Genomic DNA, 20,833 nt, shown 5'->3' on the forward strand with positions numbered 1-20,833 from the left:
TTCAAGAGTAGCCGTGGCAAGATATTGAGAGCTTGAGAAAGAAAAAGAAAGAGAGAGGGAAGGAGGGAGGGAAGGGAAACAAAGGAGGAAGCACCTGGTACAGTGACTGTCACCTGTAATCCTAACACTTTGGGAGGCCGAGGCAGAGTATTACTTGAAGCCAGGAGTTTGAGACCAGCCTAGACAGTAAAGTGAGACCCTGTCTCTAAAAAAAATAAAGACAGAAGGAAAGAATCTTGTTATCTTTGTGGATATGAGTACATTGAGAAACTATCATAGTCAACCACCAGAGACCACCTTTGGGAACTGGATTCTAGTGCCAGCTCTATCACTTCATTCTATTTCCTTGAGCAATCCTTTGAACTGCTTTGAAAAGCTTCAGTCTTTTTATCTGAAAAGTGCAGATAATAGCAGAGCCACTTTTACCTTTTCCACTAAAAAACACATTAGATACTGTGTATGAAAATAATGAAAACAATTGAGCATTATTAAATCTCTTTCTTAAAACAACACTATCTACCTCCTTGATCATCCTGTGGATTAAATGAGATATTCCATGTAAAGCACTTAACTTAGAATGTGGAATATAATAAGGATTCAAATGTTAGCTGATGCCTTTATTACTAGCATTTGCATTATTGTGTAGAACCAGTATCGTGGCAATACTAGCTAAAATATACTACTGTAGTTGTAAACATTTTTAGTATTTTTATTTGATTAAGCAACAGTTACTTTTTGTCTGTGTACCTAACCTGTACTTTACTGCTGTTTAAAACGTAAGTTTGAGGTCAGATCTGACCCATTAATTTTAGTCATCTAGGCACACACATAAATGGTGCCTGTTAATTTCCTCCGATCCTCATTTTTAAGGAAATTGTTTTTTAATTTTAAACGGGGAGTGCCAGTATCCTTTTCACTGCATTGCTACAGTGTTACTACACACATTAATTAAAATGGCTGAAAGAGTCTGTGCAATTAAAATGATCTTGCTGTATTTGATTTTCTTCATTGTAGAATCTATAGATAGCTTAGCAACAGTTAGACTTATTTCATGGTGGGTCATTCAGGCTTACAGATTACATAGTTAGCCTCCTCATTTTTGCAGCTAAAGAAAAGAAGCACAGGCCTGTAATCCCAGCACTTTGGGAGGCCGAGGCGGTGATCACCTGAGGTCAGGAGTTTGAGACTAGCCTGGCCAACATGGTGAAACCTTGTCTCTGCTAAAAAATACAGAAACTTAGCCAGGCATGGCGGTGGGCGCCTGTAATCCCAGCTACTTGGGAGGCTGAGGCAGGAGGATTACTTAAACCCAGGAGGCGGAGGTTGCTGTGAGCTGAGATTGCATCACTGTACTCCAACCTGGGAACAAGAGGGAAACTCCATCTCAAAAAAAAGAAAAAAAGCACAGAGAAGTTAATCTGATTTGCCCAAGGTCACAGAGCAAGTTTTCTTTCCCTAAGAAACAAATCCCTAAGTTATTTGAAGAATATTAAATGCGTTAAGAAGTTGTCAGAGTTTTTGCTTCTTTTAGAGCAAACTTCAATTTCTTTCGATGTTGTTTTTCTAATGTACAGATCTTTTCTGGAAAACTATTATGCAATAATGGGTTTTTATTTCCTTTTAGTTGCCATTACAATTTTATTTTAAATTGCTTGAATGTTAAAAATTATGTCAGGGTTAGTGTCAGGAGAACATGCACTTTGCTTTGTTTTGGAAGAACATGTGAAGACAATGTTTTAGCAGGTGAGGCTTGAACTCTTCTAGTCTACTGCAAAATTATTTACCACACATTTGTGTCAAGACCCAAATAAGGAAACTTACCCATTTGCAGACATAGAATATAGTAGTCTCTCCTTATCCACAGTTTGACTTTCTGTGGCTTCAGTTACCTTTGGTCAACTGAGGTCCAAAAATATCAGATGGAAAATTCCAGAAATAAACAGTTCATAAGTGGTAGATTGTTCTGTTTTGTATTATTAGTTATTGTTGTTAATCTCTTACTGTGCCTAGCATATAAATTAAGCTTTATAAGTGTTTGCATATGGGAAAAAATATCGTACAGTATATGTAGGGTTTGGTACTCTGCAGTTTCAAGCATCCATGGGAGGTCTTGGAACATATCCCCTGCAGATAACGGGGACTACTATAGCTCCCTCACCCTCCTCACTAAAAAAATGCCTATTATAACCACGGAGGATTTAGGATTTCTTTTTATTATATCACATTCCCAGATCTTTTCCCATCATTTTGATCACCTACGCACACATATAGTGCATGAGGATTTATGTTTATAGTTGAGGTGGGTCATCATTTAGGTATTGCTTGGATTGTATTTATTTTCTAGTCTTGTTTAACATCTCCACTGTTTTTAAAAGCAGTACAAGAGGGAGAGTGTTAGAAGAGATGATAGTGTAGATAGTCATTCAATGGGGCTTTTCTGCATTTTATGTGTGGAAAAGGAATATATGGTGTAGTAATAAAAAGGAGACAGTTATACATTCTAGTAAGCCAATTTTATAGTAAAATTTTCGTTGTTAGAAAACTTAAGGAAGATAATTTACATATCAGCCAGAAACATGGATAAGTGTGTCTTTGTGTATCACCTAGTGCAGTATGTAGTCTGGTGATATCCTGTGTGCTGCAAGTTGCCTTGTGGTTTACTTTCTTTGTTACTTTAAGGTAGAAGGTCTGTATACCTCAACTGAAGGTATGTAAGTCAGTAGACCAGTGCAGTTGGGAGAATGCCCCCTGACACCCAACTCCACCCAAACACTTCTTCCCTCTTACTCTGCCATTCCTCCCTCCCCCAAGTGAAGAATTAAAGAGAGAAAGAGGTAATGTGAAATGACCCAAACCTAGCATAAGTAGTAGTAGTTGAACATTCTTAATCCTGGAAGAAGAGATGTATGCTTCACTGGAAAGCAATAGTTAGGTCTGTGTGTTAAAAGAAAAGAAAAGTTTAGGCTAAATCTGGTAAAACTTTTAATGATACTGGATCAGAAGTGGAGGGAAAAGTCAAGAAGTGAATTGCTTTTTTTTTTTTTTAACCAGGAACTTGATGGAGCAAAAGTGTTAACGGTATCTTGTAGGACAGCTTTTCCTAACTTTATTTTTATTGTAGCTCAAACCAAAAAATGTATTTTCCATTGCAACCAGTACATACTACATTTCATGAAGAATATAGGCCTTTATTATATCATGCATTTTTGACAGATTTTCTATTGTGATATTGTGTTTTGATACTTGTCTTTTGTGACACACTAAATTGATTTCAGAACCTACTGAAATCATCCACTGTAGTTGAATGACACCACTTTAGGGATTATTTCTATAAAGTTGGTGATTAAAAAATCCAGCTTCTAATCATTGATGCAAATTTCTTTTTATGTAATAGAGATGCCCCTTTACTGTGCAGTTTCATCATAAGCTTCTCATTTTTGCTTGTTGAGGGGTAAAAACTGTCTAGCAAATATCATCTTGTTTATTGCAGCCGTTTTTTCTAGAATGTTAGGAGAGAAGCATTTCTTTCACGCTGCTGTAGTTTTTATTTTGTAAGCTAACCTCAGATGTATAGTTTGAACCTTACAACTGCCAGTTAGTGTGTTCATAATTTCTTCTACCTGTCCATGTTTTGGTAATATATCTTTTTATAATTATTATTTTGTAAGCATAATTGCTCTTTAGTATTTTCAGCTGCTTTATTATGTTTCTTAATTGTCAAAGTAAATCGTGTGGCCCTAAGAAGAATTGGAAAAAAAGGCATTGGAAAAAGTGTAACCTCAGTATACTTGTTTTGATACAGGGAGCATCTTTTAAGGCTTTATATTAAAAGAGTGCACACAAGTGTATAGCTTGGTGAATTTTCACAAGCAACACACTTAATGTAACCAGCCTCTTATCCCTTTCCAGTGACATCCTGCACAACTCCCACCTCCGCAGGATGAATATCCTGATTTCTAACAGCATAGATTAGTTTGGCCTGTTCTTGTACTTTGTATAAGGGGAACCATGTGCTAGGTACTCATTTGTATCTGGCTTCTTTTGCTCAGATATTGCTTGTGAGATTTATTCATGTATATTATTGTAGACCTTTCATGTCATTAATGTATTTGGTGCCATTGAGAGAATATGCCAATATTTATTAACCTGTTGATGGGGATTTTTGTAGTTTTCAGTTTGGGGCTTTTATAAATAGTGCTACTATGAACATTATAGTGTATTTCTTTTAGAGAACATGTGTATACCCATTTCTGTTGGGTATATACCCAAGGTTGGAATATACGGTCAAAAGGTGTGCATATTTTCAATATTAATAGATATCGCCAAGTCATTTACTAGTTTGCATTCTAACCAGCAGTAATTGAGGTTTCTAAATGTCCTACGTCCTCACTAACACTTAATATTTTTCATCTTTTTAATTTCATTCATTCTGATAGATGTGTAGTAGTGTTGCATTGTGGTTTTAATTTGCATTTCCTTGATGACCATTGAAGTTGAGCACATTTTCATATTTATAGATCACTTCAGTATCCTGTTTTGTTTAGTGTCTGCTAGAATCTTTTCTCCATTTCTCTATTGGGTTGTCTTTTTTTCTGTTTTAAGCAACTTTATTGTGATAAAAGTTACATACCAGAAAGTTCAGACTTCTAAAGTATACAGTTTGGTGGGTTTTTAGTATATTCATAGAGTTCTGCAACCATCACCACTGCCTAATTCCAGAATCTGTTTATTACTCCAGAAAGAAACCCATATGTATTAGTAGCCATTCCCCCATTCTTCCACCCACAACCCCTCATAACAACTAATCTGCTTTCTGTCTCTATGGATTTGTCTATTGTGGACATTTCATATTAATTGAATGGTCTTCTGTGACTAGCTTCTTTCACTTAGCATAATGTTTTCAAGATTTATCCATGTCGTAGCGTGCATTGGTACTTCATCCTTTCTTATGGGTATACCACATTTTGTTTATCTATTTATCAGTTGGGGGACATTTGGGCTGTTTCTACATTAGGAATATTATGAATAATGCTGCTATGAAATTTGTGTACAGGTTTTTGCATGGAGATATATTTTCATTTTCCTTGGTTATTTGTATACCTGGAGTGGAATTGCTGGATCATGTGATAACTTTGTGTGTAACATTTTGAGGATCTGCCAAACTGTTTTCCACAGCGGCTACACCATTTTACATTCCCACCAGCAAATGTATGAGTGTTCCATTTTCTCCACATCCTTGCCAATGCTTGTTACTCTCTTTTTAATTATGGTCATTCCAGTGGACAAGAAATAGTATCTTGCGGTTTTATTGTCTGTCTTTCTGAACGCTTTACAGTAGTTCAAGATTTCTTCTGGATACAGATCCTTTGTTGGATATGTATTATATCTTTTTACTTTCTTAATTATACCTTTTGATGAGCAGAAGTTCTTAGTGTAGTTCACTTTATCAATTTATTTTAGTTTATGGTTAGTGCATTTTGTGTCCAGTTTATTAGGAAGCCTTTGCAAACTTGAAGGTCTCAAAGATATTCTCTTATGTTTTTCTCTACAGCGTTTATTGTTTTACCCTTGACCTTTTAGAGCTACCATCCATCTGGAATTGATTTGTGGGAGGCAACATTTGAAAAAATGGTTTGTCTCTCTTTCCTGCTAACACTTTACAAGTTTTATTTTTTCTTTTTAAGAGTAAAAGGTATTTAATATGGTTGTAAAAATAATGTTGTGTCCAGGAATTGGTTAGCTATAAAGATTTACCCTCAGATGGTGATTGCAGAGTTAGGAGGATGAGCTTAAGATTTCTTGGCCTTCTATCATAGGCTTGAGACTTAGCTAGGCATTTCATAAACTTAACTCATCGAATCTTTACAACATTCTTGTGAAGAAGATGGCGTTATCCCTTACTTGCAAATGAGAAAATTGAGGCCCAGCGTGGTAAATAAACTTTACCAAGCTCACACAGCTAATAACTGGACAAAATCATGGCTTAAAACCAACTCAGTCTGGCTCTAAAAGTCTATTATTTTTTCACTGTATATAATCTTTTAAAATCTTATTTATTTATTTATTTGTGAGATGGAGCCTTGCTCTGTCGCCCAGGCTGAAGTGCAGTGGCGTGATCCTGACTCTCTGTAGTCTCGACCTCCTGGGCTCGAGCAATCCTCCCACCTTAGCTTCCTGAGTTGCTGGGACTACAGGCACTTGCCACTATGCCTGGCTAATTTTTTAAAAAAATTTTGTAGAGATGGAGTCTCACTTTGTTGCCCAAGCTGGTCTTGAACTCCTAGCCTCAGGAGATCCTCTCACCTCTGCCTCCCAAAGTGCTGGGATAACAAGTGTGAGCCACCGTGCCTGGCCTTAATTATTAAATTTACAGATTTAACCTGTTCATTGTAAATTGCTTTGATATTTGGCCCAGTAATAAATGTTAAATGGTCTGTGGAGCCAAGTATATATAGACTTTTAGTTAAGATGACTTGAAGAAAGCGAAGATAAATTAATAATCAGGAGATCTCATAGGGGATAGAAAGTATTGAAGTGGTAATCTGATGCTTGAGAGATTACGTGCCAGGAGATTCTTGTCAGTGGATAACATTGCAAGAGAAACTTACCTGTGTCATTGTTTGGTTTGCTATGTTGTAGATCATATTTTCCATGCTACAAAATATAGGAAATTTCCTTTAGGTATATGAGGGTCAAAGAGAGGATTTTTCTAGGGCACTCTCTGCTGACTTCCTAGCAGTAATTAAGATACCTACCTATGTAATTGTGCAGATACTAATGATGTAAATAAATTTAGGAAAGAAGTTAATTTCAAGGGCCATTAGAAACAGAGAGGAAATCGATGTTAGTAACAAATGAAATAGAAAAATAGAGCTAGGGAAAGGATCAAGTTTATTTTAGAATTCAAATTTAGCTATTGAATCATTTTTGAATTATAGGAAAAATACTTCTGATATTGGAAAACTTCCATTTCAGACAAATAGTTTAAACTTTATACTCTAAAGTTTATAGTTTAAACTTTATACTCTAAAGTTTATACTTTAAACTTTATAAGGGTGGCCTAGTACGAATCAGTATGCAGGGTCAGCTTTCTGCATGAGTGATTACCTTATAAAAGTGCTGTCTTTAGCCGTTTTTAACTAAAAGGTAAACTTCTGGCAGTCTCAGTGGCAAAGTCTGAAATTGATCAGTGACCTAGTTGAGTTCCAGATAAAATGCTATTAATAGTTTTTTAGAAACATTCAGATGCAGAGAATTAGATGATTAGATGTGGGCTTTATTAGATGAGAAACTCCACTCTGAGGAGGCGCCTAAGGATCTGTGCTGTTCATTCCCTTTCACGCCTGAGGCCTTTCACATCTAATTGATAACCACCTAATAGGCATTTCACATCTAGTTGATCTGACTTTGTCCCCAATAGCTGTGACTTGACCTCACTTTTCTTGTGACTCCAGGCAGCCACTACTTTACCTTTCAGAGTTGTCATTTGAGAATAAATATGCTATTTTGAGTCCTAGACATTTTATTTGATAACATACAGAATATGAAATAACCCCCATAGAAAACTGAGTATACAGAAACTAAAAGCTGGGTATGGTGACGTGCCCCTGTAATCCTAGTGCTTTGGGAGGCTGAGATGGGAGGATCACTTGAGACTAGGAGTTCGAGACCTGCATTGGCAACATAGCAAGACCCCCATCTCTATAAAAAATTTAAAAATTAGCTGAGCATGGTGGTGCACTAGAAAAAATTTAAAAATTAGCTGCGCGTGGCGGTGCGCTAGAAAAAATTTAAAAATTAGCTGGGCATGGTGGTGCACACATGTAGTCCCAGCTGCTTGGGAGGCCAGGAGTAAGCTATGAATGCACCCCACTACACTACAGCCTGAGTGACAGAGTGGGACCTTGTCTCAAAAAAAAAAAAAAAGAAGAAGAAGAAACTGAACACCTTTAATAGATCCCTTTGATATTTAACTTATTTAATTTACAAAATGATTTGGTCCCAAATTTGCAGGGAAACATAAAAAACATGATCAAACAGTTTTAGGGAGTTAGACATTGAACCGTCTATATAGGGCAACTATTCTTTACTGTATCAAAAGAAGAATATCAAGTTTTACTTCTTCTGAGACAATACTATAATTTGGCTTAAATAAAAGGTAACATTAAGAGGTAATGAACAATTCTGATTGACACTGGTATTAGAGGGATGTATTTTAGGAACAATCTGGGTTCCATTTTGAAAGTATTAAAATGACTTGTTACTGTATAAATAGTTGTAGCTTTGTATATGGTTGAAAGTGTATCTGTCATTTGCTGCTGTTATTTGCAAAACTGACTATAGAACTATTTGGACTATTATAGAAAGTCAACCTATAAATATCATTGCAAACTTTTGTCCTTGTGGAATAGATTTTTTTTGTTTTGTTTTATTTTGAGACAGGGTCTCGCCCTGTCGCCTATGCCGGAGTGCAGTGGTGCGACCTGGACTCATTGCAGCCTCAATCTCCTGGGTGCAAGTGATCCTTCCAGCTCAGCCTTCCAAGTAGCTGGGACTACAGAAGCATACCCCCCATACCTGGCTAATTTTTTTGTAGAAACAGGGGTCTCCCTATATTGCCCAGGCTGGTCTCAAACTCCTGGACTCCAATCCTCCTGCCTTGTCCTCCTAAAGTTCTGGGATTACAGGCATGAGCCACTGCACCTGGCCATGGAATAGTTTTGACAGCACTTAATAATATCAAGCAGAATAAAAATTCCTTAGGAAAATATTTTGGAAAAAAAATGTGGAGTGGATTATATTTTTTACTTTTTTGTCATATTTCTGTTACTAGCTACTAACATTTTACTACTGTAAATTTTGAAAATTTGACAGTCCATTATCAAATATGGGATGATAAACATTTGAGTTGTTGAGAAGCTAAGTAATCTTTTTTATTCTATGAACCTATGAATTATATTAAAAGTAATCTCATTCTTTCATTTAAAGGCCAGTAAATGTAGCTCTACCCCTTCTTTCCAGCCTTTTGTTAGACTAATAGTTTCAAGATGGACTTTTGGCCGGATGCAGTGGCTCACACCTGTAATCCCAACACATTGGGAGGCCGAGGCGGGCAGATCATTTGAGGCCAGGAGTTTGAGACCAGCCTGGCCAACATGGTGAAACCATGCCTCTACAAAAAAAAAAAAAAAATTAGGCGGTGTGGTGGTGGTGCACACCTGTAATCCCAGCTACTTGGGAGGCTGAGGCACAAGAATCGCTTGAACCCGGGAGGTGGAGGTTGCAGTAAGCCGAGATTGTGTCACTGCACTCCAGCCTAGGCAACAGAGCAAGACTCTTGTCTCAAAAAATAAAAATAAAAAAGATGAATGTTTGAGTTTAACTTCCACCATTAGGCAGCTATGGAATCATAAGCAAGACACGGTAATTTTTTTTAACCTATCAAATGAAAGAATTGCACAAAATCCCTGGTTTTTAAACCTTCTTGGAGTTATGGAGAAACCCTTTGAGAATCTGATGAAAGCCACCAATATTTACACCCTGAAAACTGCCTATTCATATAAAAGATAGTGTGTAATTTCAGGAGCTGTAGTATTCTCTGAAGCCATCCACAGACCTCAATTTAAGATCCGTGGATTAGAGGATTTCTGGGTTAATCCTAGTTTTCAAAGTCTGTAATTCTCTATTTCTGTCCACACTACTCTGTTGTCTAGCTACACATGCTGTGATCCTCATTCTTCAGACTCCTGCTTCGGGTGTTTACTCATACTGTTTTGTCCATTTTCAGATGTCCTTCCTACCCCCTTGACCATCTTTACCTTTGAATGTTCTACCCTCTTTTTAAACCACAATTCCTTATCACTTTTTATGTCTGAAGCTTCTTCAGTCAGAATTAATCTTTCCCTTAGAACCTTATACCAAATAGCCTTTAGCCTGTTTGGTTTTACATTATAGTGATTAGAGGGCTGTGTATCCATTGCCCCTTCCTCTTCTCACCTGTTCCTCAACAGATTATAAATGTCTTGACATAGGTGACTATGTGCCTGTATTTGCTTTGTAACTGAGTGGTGCCTTGCTAGTAGTAGTCAAGGAATAATTGCTTGAATTTGTCACTTAATTGTAGTGACTAACTGTCTGCTGTGTCCCCTGCTAATTGCTGAGAGGATTAGCCCCTTTCTCCCAAAAAAGGAGAAAGTGGTGCGGAAATAGAACCACAGAGGGAAAACCTCATATAGAAGATGAACTAGGCCCGGTGCAGTGGCTCACACCTGTAATCCCAGCACTTTGGGAGGTTGAGGTGGGTGGATCCCTTGAGCCCAGGAGTTCAGGACCAGCCTGGGCAACAAGGCAAAACCCTGTCTCTACAAAAAATACAAAAATTAGTCGGACATGGTGGTACGCACCTATAGTCCTCCCAGGTACTCAGGAGGCTGAGGCGCAAGAATCGCTTGAATCAGGGAGGCAGAGGTTGCAGTGAACCGAGATTGTGCCACTGCATTCCAGCCTGGGCAACAGAGGTGGAGTCTGTCTCAAAGAAATAAAATAAAAATATAAATAGAAGATTAACTTAAAGAATGGGTAGAGTTTAGGGAGCTGGACGGGCATTATCTGGGAGAGATGAAGAGAAATGAGAGAACTAGCGTGTACTGTATTTCATTATCAGTGAAATTGGTCTATTTTTACTGAAAAGAGAGATTCGGCTTACAATTTTCACCTAAGCTTTACATTTTTTATTTTTGTCGTTTTTGTTTCCGCAGGTACAAGAAAATTCCCCAGGACACAGAGCTGGTTTGGAGCCTTTCTTTGATTTTATTGTTTCTATTAATGGTTCAAGATTAGTAAGTTCAACTTTTTGTAGTTTTGTCTATAGTATTTGTAATCTCTCAAAAATGGAATTTTTCAGATGACCTGAGATGGGTATTTATTAGTTACAATCATTATGTGTAGTATGCCAATTTATAGAAATAATCATGTATTAATAAACATTGAAATATCTAGAATATTATACCTTATGCTCCACTGATTATCTTAGGGAAGTCTCTAGAATCAGTGGAGTCTTTTATATGTTAAATATTTAATTTTTATAAGCAGAAATAATTAAGATGTAAAAGATTGCTTTTTAAAGATGTCAGACTTCTGTTGGTTGTTGACAAATGGATTACTAGAAAGATTCATTCTCTCATCTCATTCTCTCAAACTTGTCAGTTTTCTTGGTGCTAAGTTTCACAATATATGAATAATGTTACTAGAACCAGACAGGGAGATGTGCTCCAAAGTACCAAATTAAAACCACTTTTTATACCTTGTTTAGAGTTTACCCATAATAAAGTTCTAAGATAAAGAAATTATATGATCTCAGCAAATTCTTAGGACAGTAGCCACTTGGTTTAATTTTTCGTAACAGTCTTAAGTTTTTGTTCATTACTTACAACGTCTCTGACATATAAATAAAGGCCAATATCTGGCCTTTATTTGTTTATGAAATGAAATATTTAATATGCTGTTTCTACTTTCTTTTCTATCCAACTCTTAATAAAGCACGTATTTAGAAATAGAGTCCAAAATTAAACGTTAACCCCAGTAAATGTTTTAGATTTTTATAATCAAAGTCATCACAACTTCGTTAGTAATGTGACTTCTTATGGCATATTTGTTTTTACACATTGAAGCCCTAGATCATTCTAAATAATGTTAGGTTGCAAATTCCATAATCCATAATGAGCTATTAGAAAAAAGTCAGTTTCAAGTTGTTGCTAACGTAAGAGTTGTTCTTAATTTCTTGACATTCTTTTACATAGAAGAAAATTTAAATGTTGGTGAAACCTTTGTTGAATGTTTTATTTATGTTGATTATTAATATTACTCTTATAGGGCCATAGGATGCTTAAGCTAACATTAAATTTTTATTTACTAAGGAATGTGATTTCTATGTGTTCACAGAATAAAGACAATGACACTCTTAAGGATCTGCTGAAAGCAAACGTTGAAAAGCCTGTAAAGATGCTTATCTATAGCAGCAAAACATTGGAACTGCGAGAGACCTCAGTCACACCAAGTAACCTGTGGGGCGGCCAGGGCTTATTGGGAGTGAGCATTCGTTTCTGCAGCTTTGATGGGGCAAATGAAAATGTTTGGCATGTGCTGGTACGTATCAACTGTGAACTGTTACTGGAGGTTCATGAAGCAGTGTGGAAAGATGTTTTAACAATGGTTGTTTCTGGCTTAATAAGATTGTAAGGATATTATTAATAGGCAATTTTTGCCAAAAATCAGCATTCATTGCTTTTTAAATATGGATCAGTTTTTTTTAAGTTGAGGAAGAGAAGCAAATGTACAAGTTTAAGAACTTTTTCTAATGATTTATTCATTATAAGATGTGTTAGAGTAGATAGCTACAAAAATATTTTAAATATTTGTTAAATATTATGTAATTTTTATGCTCAGAAGTTTAAAATATATTCTGTAGTTTCCGACATCTGACACATCTCTAGCAAGACAGAAGTATACAGATTTTAAAAATCAACATAATTAAAAATTGGACTATAAACCTTGGAAGATTATTTTATATATATTAATTTTAGGGTGTGTGTTTATGTCATTCTAGGAGGTGGAATCAAATTCTCCTGCAGCACTGGCAGGTCTTAGACCACACAGTGATTATATAATTGGAGCAGATACAGTCATGAATGAGGTAATTCGTGTGTTTATTCATAGTGAGAACTATATAAAATTTTCTCATTGAGGTTTGAGTTGAGAAAGATATTTGCATGCTTTGCATTTAGAGTTAAAATTTCAGTCTTTGCTGATCAAGAATAACTTATGCCTCAGGGTGTTAAATGGAACATCTGGTAGGTGTCTTATTAGGTATAGCTGTGAGGAAAAACACATACTGTGCGGCAATTGCACAGATTTTGTATGTAATATACAGAAATCTTTGCATACCTCAAGTCTAAATCAAATTCTCATTTTCAATTGTTCATTGATTTCATTTTCTCTTCCCCTTTTTGTTCAGTGACAGCATTAGCTCAGCTATATTACATCCTTTTCCTTGTCTCTTAGCTAGCGGAAGTATACATTGCTAAATCAAAAATGAGAGAAAAGGCTGGGCACAGTGGCTCATGCCCATAATCTCAGCACTTTGGGAGGCCGAGATGGGAGAATTGCTTGAGCTCAGGAGTTCGAGACCAGTCTGGGCAGCATAGTGAGACCTTGTCTCTACAACAAATACAAAAATTAGCCAGGCATGGTGGTGCATGCCTATAGTCCCAGCTACCTGGGAGGCTGAGGTGGCAGGATCACTTGAGCCTGAGAGGTTGAGGCTGCAGTGAGGCAAAATCATGCCACTGCACTCTAGCCCAGGCAACAGTTAGAGAGACCCTGTCTCAAAAAAAGAAGAAAAGAAAAAGAGTGAGAAATGAGGTGCCCAGACAACCAGGTCTTAATAATGGGAAGTAAAAGCAGAATATGTAGAACTCGGGTGTAAAAGAATTGTACTAAGAGTGCCAACTAGATCTTAAGGAACTGGTCATAAAGCCTTGTATGTAGTAAGTAGGCTTTGCTTGAATTAATATATTGAATTAAACCTGCTTGTGATTTTTATGTCTGGGGCAGGGCCCAGAATCTGTATTTTTTTCTTAGATTTCTCAGGTGATTCTGATAGTAGCCAGGTTTGAGACACACTGTTCCAAAGTATGGTAACGTGAAACATTTTCTCCTGTGACACTTTTGCAGTCTGAAGATCTATTCAGCCTTATCGAAACACATGAAGCAAAACCATTGAAACTGTATGTGTACAACACAGACACTGATAACTGTCGAGAAGTGATTATTACACCAAATTCTGCATGGGGTGGAGAAGGCAGGTAAGGTCATTTTTTAGACTTAAGTTATGACTGCTTAAGCATACCAGTCAGATATGTTGCAGACATTGATTGTTTTTATTTTGAAAGAAGTTACTGGTTTATTATAAGACTCCTCTTAAAAAAGGGAAGAGCTAGTCTAGAATATTGAAACCAATTTTTTTAAAGTACATGTCTAGGGAACATAGTATATATACTATAGTCCTTTTCTTTACTAACCTAAGAGCTAACAGCATTTCTTTTTAATTTGAGAAATTATTGCGCATAAGCCATAATTATAGAAAAGCCTAGAATTTGGAAACTTTCCACATGTTTTCAAAAGTTCTAATCCCATGCTGGGAAAAGGATAACTTAGTTGCTGCAGGCAGGAAAAGCCTCCCTTTGCTCACAGTATCTTTACCCACACTACCTGAGATTCTCCAGCTGAATGTTTCGCCACAAGTATTCTAACTTGTTGCAGTTTGAGAAAAGTAAGATAGATGTGTCATCCAAGAGTCTGGCCTATCTGGGGCAATAACTTGATCAAATTATCATTGTCCATTGCCCAGGTTTGTAAATGCCCAGAAATAGGATCTATTCGAGGCATTCAAAATTTATTCATTACAAGAGGGACTTCCTCATATAAACTACGTTTGCAGAGAAGCTGCTATATTTATTTGAATGACAAATTTTCAGTTTGCAATAGAAAAATACCCCCTCTCTAGTTAGAAGAATACTCAGGTCAGATTAGTACCACAAGAGTGCCTGCTGAGCATGGAATCAAACTGGGGGAAGAGATTCTGTGGACAGTGAAGACCAACAGCAAAGAACATCACATATTCTTTCATTTTTAATTATGTTAACTAAATTTGGCTACATTCTTTGGAAGACATTTTTTCTTTTGATGTGTTTAATACTGTCAGTTGGCCATTGCATTAGCTAGGCCCATACAGAACATTTTCCTCAGTCTGCCTCTGACCATGCATTTGGTCTTTTTGTGCTTCTGTTTTTATTCCTTCCTCAGAGGCTGACCACATTTCATTTATTAAATCTTATTTCTCTTAATTTCATTCTTAGGCTGTCTTTAAGTTTGCCCAGGGTCTTGCTGTTGCCTCAAGTGCATTGTCTATTACCACTTAATTACTTTGATCAATAAGCACCTTGTTTTCAAATGTAGCTACCTCTGAAAGGCCATAATTGATCAATATAAATTATTTAATCTTTATTTCTCTAAATCCCAGTCCAGTGAGAATTGCAGGGTTTTGTTTGTTTGTTTGGAGACAGCGTCTTGCTCTCTGGGCTGGAGCACAATCATAGTTCACTGCAGCCTTTAACTCCTGGGCTCAAGCTGTCCTCCCGCCTCAGCTTCCTGAGTACCTGGGACTACAGGTGTACACACTGTACTCGGCTAATTTAGAAACTCTTTTTTAGAGATGGGGCCTTGCTTTGTTTCCCAGGCTAGTCTTGAACTCTTTGCTTCAAACAATCTTCCCACCTTGGCCTCCCAAAGTCCTGAGATTATAGGTGTGATCTTCCATGCCTGGCTGAATTGCAGTTTTGATTGTGAGGGAAGAAGGGAAGAAGGGAAGAAGGAACAAATAATTGTGAGATGAAGCATCATTGTGCATATCAGACTGGTAAAGGAGGAGCTAGGCCTGGCATGGTGGCTCACGCCTGTAGTACTACCGCTTTGGGAGGCTGAGGCGGGTGGATCACTTGAACTCAGGAGTTCAGTACCAGCCTGGGCAACCTGAAGAACCGTTGTCTCTACAAAAAATACAAAAATTAGCCGGATGTGGTGGTATGCACCTATAGTCCCAGCTACTCAGGAGGCTTAGGCGGGAGGATTGCTTGAGCCCAGGAGGCAGAGGTCGCAGTGAGCCAAGATCATGCCACTGCACTACAGCCTGGGCAACAGAATAATAAATTGTCTTAATAAATAAATAAATAAAATTTAAAAGGCTGAAGTTGGCCACTGCCTGCTTACCCAGCTTTTGGTGGCAGTGGAGATAATAGATGATGTGGCAGGAGAAAGGCACAGAGGTATTCATGCATGGCCTACTCTGAAATTGTCAAGTTGTTTGGGAAATAAAAGACATCATGATGGAAACATAAGTTGGAACCTGATTATGGAGAGCCTTAAATACCACGGTCAGGACTTCTGATATATTTTGAGCAGTTGAGGCTGTGATAATTGTATCAGTAAGGGGTTTTGGGTTCAAATGGTAAAAACTAGCTGTCACCATCATAAGCAGATAACATACTTAATGATATGGATTAGCTCATATAATCAAGGAAACAGCTGAAGAACCAGATGTAGAAAGGACAGGACTCAGAAAACCTCTAGGGATTTAGATAGGAAGAAGTATTTGGCAATGTCATCAGCATTCATTCTACTAAACCCATTTTTGTTTTTTCTCTGACTCCCAAGGTTTGCAGCCATGGGCAAGAGAAATTGGCCTGGCTTTGACCATGAGCCATGCCCTTGGTTTGAGCAGGGCAGACACTCTGATTGACAGTCCTACCAGCACTGCACACAACAGCAGAGAAGTAATTCCCCAAAGGGAGGAAAGAGAAAGGAATGTTGAGAAGACATCAGACTAGAAAGAAGCAATGTGATCACATCTTACTAGAAAAATGCCTCTGGTGGCAGTGGGAGGATGAAATAGAAGAGATCTGGGTTGAACATACATGACTGATTTGTGTCAGGTTCTGAAAGAGAACTATGGAATGTGTAAATGATGTCATTATACAGATGTGCTTAGAGCGCTTCAGTGGAAAGGCTGTATCGATGTCATTTGTTTAGCAAATAATCATCAAATGTCTGCCATGTGCCGGCAGCTATGAAGGCAGTAAACAGACAAGGTCTCTGCCCTTCAGGACCTTAACATTTTGTTGGGGGAGATAGATAGTAAATAAATATGCAGTGCGTTGGATGGTGATGAATGCTTGAAAAATAAAGGAGTAAGGGTGATATCCACAGTGGAGGGCAGGGTGCTGTTTTCTGTGGGGTGGTCTGGGAGACCTCTGCTTAGATGACATTATCTAAAAGAATAGAAATTTGTTTGTTTTTATCTTTTAAAATCTCAAAGAAGGGAGTGCATGTTCAGGGCAACTTGAATCTATGCTCTTGGGTTACCCCCCGCCCCCAAAAAAAAACACCTCAAAGAAATACAAGCTGTGATAGATAACAATGTTAAGAAAAAAATGTTTTTATAGCCTAGGATGTGGCATTGGATATGGTTATTTGCATCGAATACCTACACGCCCATTTGAGGAAGGAAAGAAAATTTCTCTTCCAGGACAAATGGCTGGTACACCTATTACACCTCTTAAAGATGGGTTTACAGAGGTAAGATGATGTTCCTACCTAAGTATATCATAAAGTTTTTACCAAAACAAGTCACGTGTTTCAGTGTATATGGCAGTAGCACTATGAAAATAGGGTAGACGATGAGTTAAGTATTGATTGTGTTACATTTGAGGTTCCTGTAAAATACCTAGATAGAGGTTAGATATGTGAGTCTGGATTTTAGGAAAAAGGACAGGGCTAGAGATGCAGATTTGGGAATCATCAGCAAAGAGAGGGTAATGTAACCCAATGGTTGTTAGGAAACCTGTACTGCTAGGGATTGGGTCTGGGTGGGTCGCCATCTTGAAAATCTGGATGGGCAGAGATCTAGCAAAGGAAGCTCAGCAGGGGGCCAGAGGGAAAACCAAGCTTCAAGAAATCGAACACAGTCAGCCATGTCAGGTAGTGCAGAGAAGTCAGGTGAAAGGAGTGAAAAAAACCATGTCCTGGGCGAGAGCAATTTCAGAGACTTGCCAGGGGACAAACACAAATTGCAGGTCAGCAGAGTGAATAGGTGAAAAGGTGCTGCTAGCTGTTGCTTATTGTTTCAAGAAATGATTGAGAAAACAAGGAGAGCTATGTGTGTGGGGGTCATGAGGGGAGTGAAGGGGCTATTACAGGATCAAAGTAAGACTTTTTAAGGAATAAGAGATATTTGAGCAGGCTTATAGGGCTTTTGAATGTTTCTTAAGGAGGTATCTCAGGGCAGTTAACTCTTGTCTGCACAACTAAATAAAAACCAAATACCCAAAAAGAAAATGCTGCTGTTGTAGAGACAAGGGTGCTGCCACTGTGGTTTTGTCTACACAGTTTGGCCATCTTCAGTTCTAGAGGAAGGAAAGAAGAGCTGCTGGGAAGTTTCGCCTCCAACATTGGCTCATGGCCAGAGCCAATATAGTTACATGTTCAGACCCCAACCACCATATCCACTGGCCCTAATCAGGGCTTTCCCAGTTGAACCTCTTTGGGTAGTCTGAGAAGATGACAGTGACTAGCAGCTAGGCAAAGGGCCAGAATACAGGTTGTCTCGGAATGTACTGAAGGGCACTGGAGCTGCAGAAGGTGGGTTATTCAGAAATGAAACCACCCATCTGTAGAGTCCATATAGACTCCTTTTTTTCTTCTCCTGAAAAGTGGAGATCTGGCTGCCACATTTATTCACTGATGAGAAAATATTAAATGCACTCATGAGGTTGGAAATCTTGAGAAGTCTATCATGTATTAAGACTTCCAGCTGATTTCTTTCCTGAGCAATGAAAGTTAAAACAAATAAACCAGCTGGGAATTCAGGAAAGCAGTGGTGGTTTAAAGGTTGAATAAAATGATTTCCAGGTGGTGAGGAAAGAGGAGAGAGTAGAATCTCTTCTAGTGTGGAAGTATGAAGAACAGCATGTGCAACTTGGGGTAGAAGCCATGTGTCTCAAGACTAGAAGTGACAGGACAGAGAGATGCTTACAGTGCATGGTCCGTGACATGTACCAAAATTAGGAGGGAGTGTCTGGAGGCAGACGTGCCAGATGAAGCTTGTGACAGACAGCTCATGTGTGAACCAAATATGTATCTGCAGGGCAAGTAAGAGCCAGTATTTATATTTTCTTTTAAATAAACTTAAGTAATCTTTGTGTTTTTTTTTTCTTTTTTTGGAAGGTCCAGCTGTCCTCAGTTAATCCCCCGTCTTTGTCACCATCAGGAACTACAGGAATTGAACAGAGTCTGGCTGGACTTTCTATTAGCTCAACTCCACCAGCTGTCAGTAGTGTTCTCAGTACAGGTGTGCAGAAAAATATATTCTGTTTTCAGTCTATTTTATGTAATATTATTGCATAGAATTTTAAAAATTGACCAGACACAGTGGCTAACACCTGTAATCCCAGCACTTTGGGAGGCCAAGGCAGGATTGCTTGAGCTCAGGAGTTCTAGACCAGCATGGGCAATATAGTGGAACCACGTCTCTAAAAAAAAAAAATTTTTTTAATTAGCCAGGTGTGGTGGTGTGCACCTGTAGTCCCAGCTCCTCGAGAGCCTGAGATGGGAGGATTGCTTGAGCCTTGGAGGTTGTGGCAGCAGTGAGCCGTGATTGTGCCACTGCATTCCAGCCTGGTCGACAGAGTGAAAAATTTAAAGAATTTTAAAAAATTATTTAAAAAAATTTTTTAAAAAGAATTTAAAAAATTAATGCCAGTGTACCTTGAAAACTGCATATGTACTCTGTGTTGACAGATCCTGGCTGCGAAAGCTTGTTCTAAATCACCATGTGGATACACACGGGGTTTAAACTTCTTCCCTGCATATTTTAGACCCTGAGCTTTCCTTAGATTCTACAACTTGTAAAGCCAGGACTCTGAGTTGAAATTCTGTTTAACTGCTCTGGTTACTCAACATGTTTGCGTGTTTCTGAAGTAGTAGGCACTGAGGATGCAAAAGTGAGTAGGAACTCCTTTCTGAGGAGCTCAGTCTTGCTTAGGGGACATGTGCCTGTCTCCTTCCTTTTCTTTTTTTTTTTTTTGAAACAGAGTTTCACTCTTTTTGCCCAGGCCGGAGTACAATGGCATGGTCTTGGCTCACTGCAACCTCTGCCTCCCGGGTTCAAGTGATTCTCATGCCTCAGCCTCCCAAGTGGCAGGGATTACAGGCACGTGCCACCGTATGGCAGCCAATTTTTGTATTTTTAGTAGAGACAGGGTTTCGCCATGTTGGCCAGGCTGGTCTTGAACTCCTGACCTCAGGTGATCTGCCCTCCTCGGCCTTCCAAAGTGCTGGGATTATAGGCGTGAGCCACTGCACCCAGCCTCCTTCCTTTTCTTCATCCCTTGTTCTACCTGATATAGTCCTTTTTGTTTGTTTTGGGTTTTATTTATTTATTTTAAAGCTTTCTCAAGATAAAATGCATATTACCATACAATTCACCTGCTTAAAGTATACAATCCAGTGTTTTTTAAGTGTATTTGTAGGGTTGTACAACCAATAACCTCAACCAATTTCAGAATATTTTATCACACCAAAAGAAACCCTGTACCCATTATCAGTTTTTCTGAAGTTTTAGTTTTTATGTTTTTGTAGGTCTGGGGTCTCTCTGTTGCCCAGGCTGGTCCCTAACTCCTGGCCTCAAGTGATCATCGTGCCTTGGCCTCCCAAATTGTTGGGATTACAGGTGCGAGTCATGGCTCCTAGCCTCATTAATACCTTTTATTTCTGGGCTGTCTTAAATATTTATATTCACAATTTGTTTATATCCCACTTTGTTCTGTAATGGACTTAAAACAGCCTACCAAGATGCAGTAGTAAGGTTGACAGTTTGGTGTCTAGAATTGGTCTCCTAGGTTCTCATCCCAGCTCTTTAGTCCTGGTTTTATTTCTCTAGATGAAATTTAAAATTTCAAACATACACAAAAGAGCTGGAATTGTATAATGAACCCCATCACCCAACTTTATCAATTATCAATATTGGGATATATTTCCATTTGCCTTCTTTGCTGGTTTTCTTTTTTTCCAGCTTTATCGATAAATAATTTGCCTACCATAAATTAACTCACAATAAGTAAACAACTAAATGATTTTTAGTAGATTCATAGAATTGTGCAGTCATCACCACAATCCAGTTTTAGAATGCTTCCTAGATGAAATTAAGTATTAATGTCATCAG

At 38.1% G+C, this 20,833-nt stretch overlaps 1 protein-coding gene across 3 annotated transcripts in view; it reads left to right on the plus strand.

The window, feature by feature from the left end:
• GORASP2 (golgi reassembly stacking protein 2) overlaps positions 1-20,833 on the plus strand; it is a 38,105-nt gene that overhangs the window by 8,569 nt on the left and 8,703 nt on the right. For all 3 annotated transcript variants that reach the window (XM_004032771.5, XM_055379163.2, XM_019022378.3), the window contains 6 exons: positions 10,758-10,838; positions 11,941-12,144; positions 12,605-12,691; positions 13,732-13,862; positions 17,058-17,190; positions 18,838-18,961. In XM_004032771.5, the coding sequence (XP_004032819.2) occupies positions 10,758-10,838; positions 11,941-12,144; positions 12,605-12,691; positions 13,732-13,862; positions 17,058-17,190; positions 18,838-18,961 (760 nt within the window). The remainder of the gene's footprint in view (positions 1-10,757; positions 10,839-11,940; positions 12,145-12,604; positions 12,692-13,731; positions 13,863-17,057; positions 17,191-18,837; positions 18,962-20,833) is intronic.

This window comes from Gorilla gorilla, chromosome 11 (genome assembly GCF_029281585.2).
Source record: "Gorilla gorilla gorilla isolate KB3781 chromosome 11, NHGRI_mGorGor1-v2.1_pri, whole genome shotgun sequence".
Classification (NCBI taxonomy): Eukaryota; Metazoa; Chordata; class Mammalia; order Primates; family Hominidae; genus Gorilla; species Gorilla gorilla.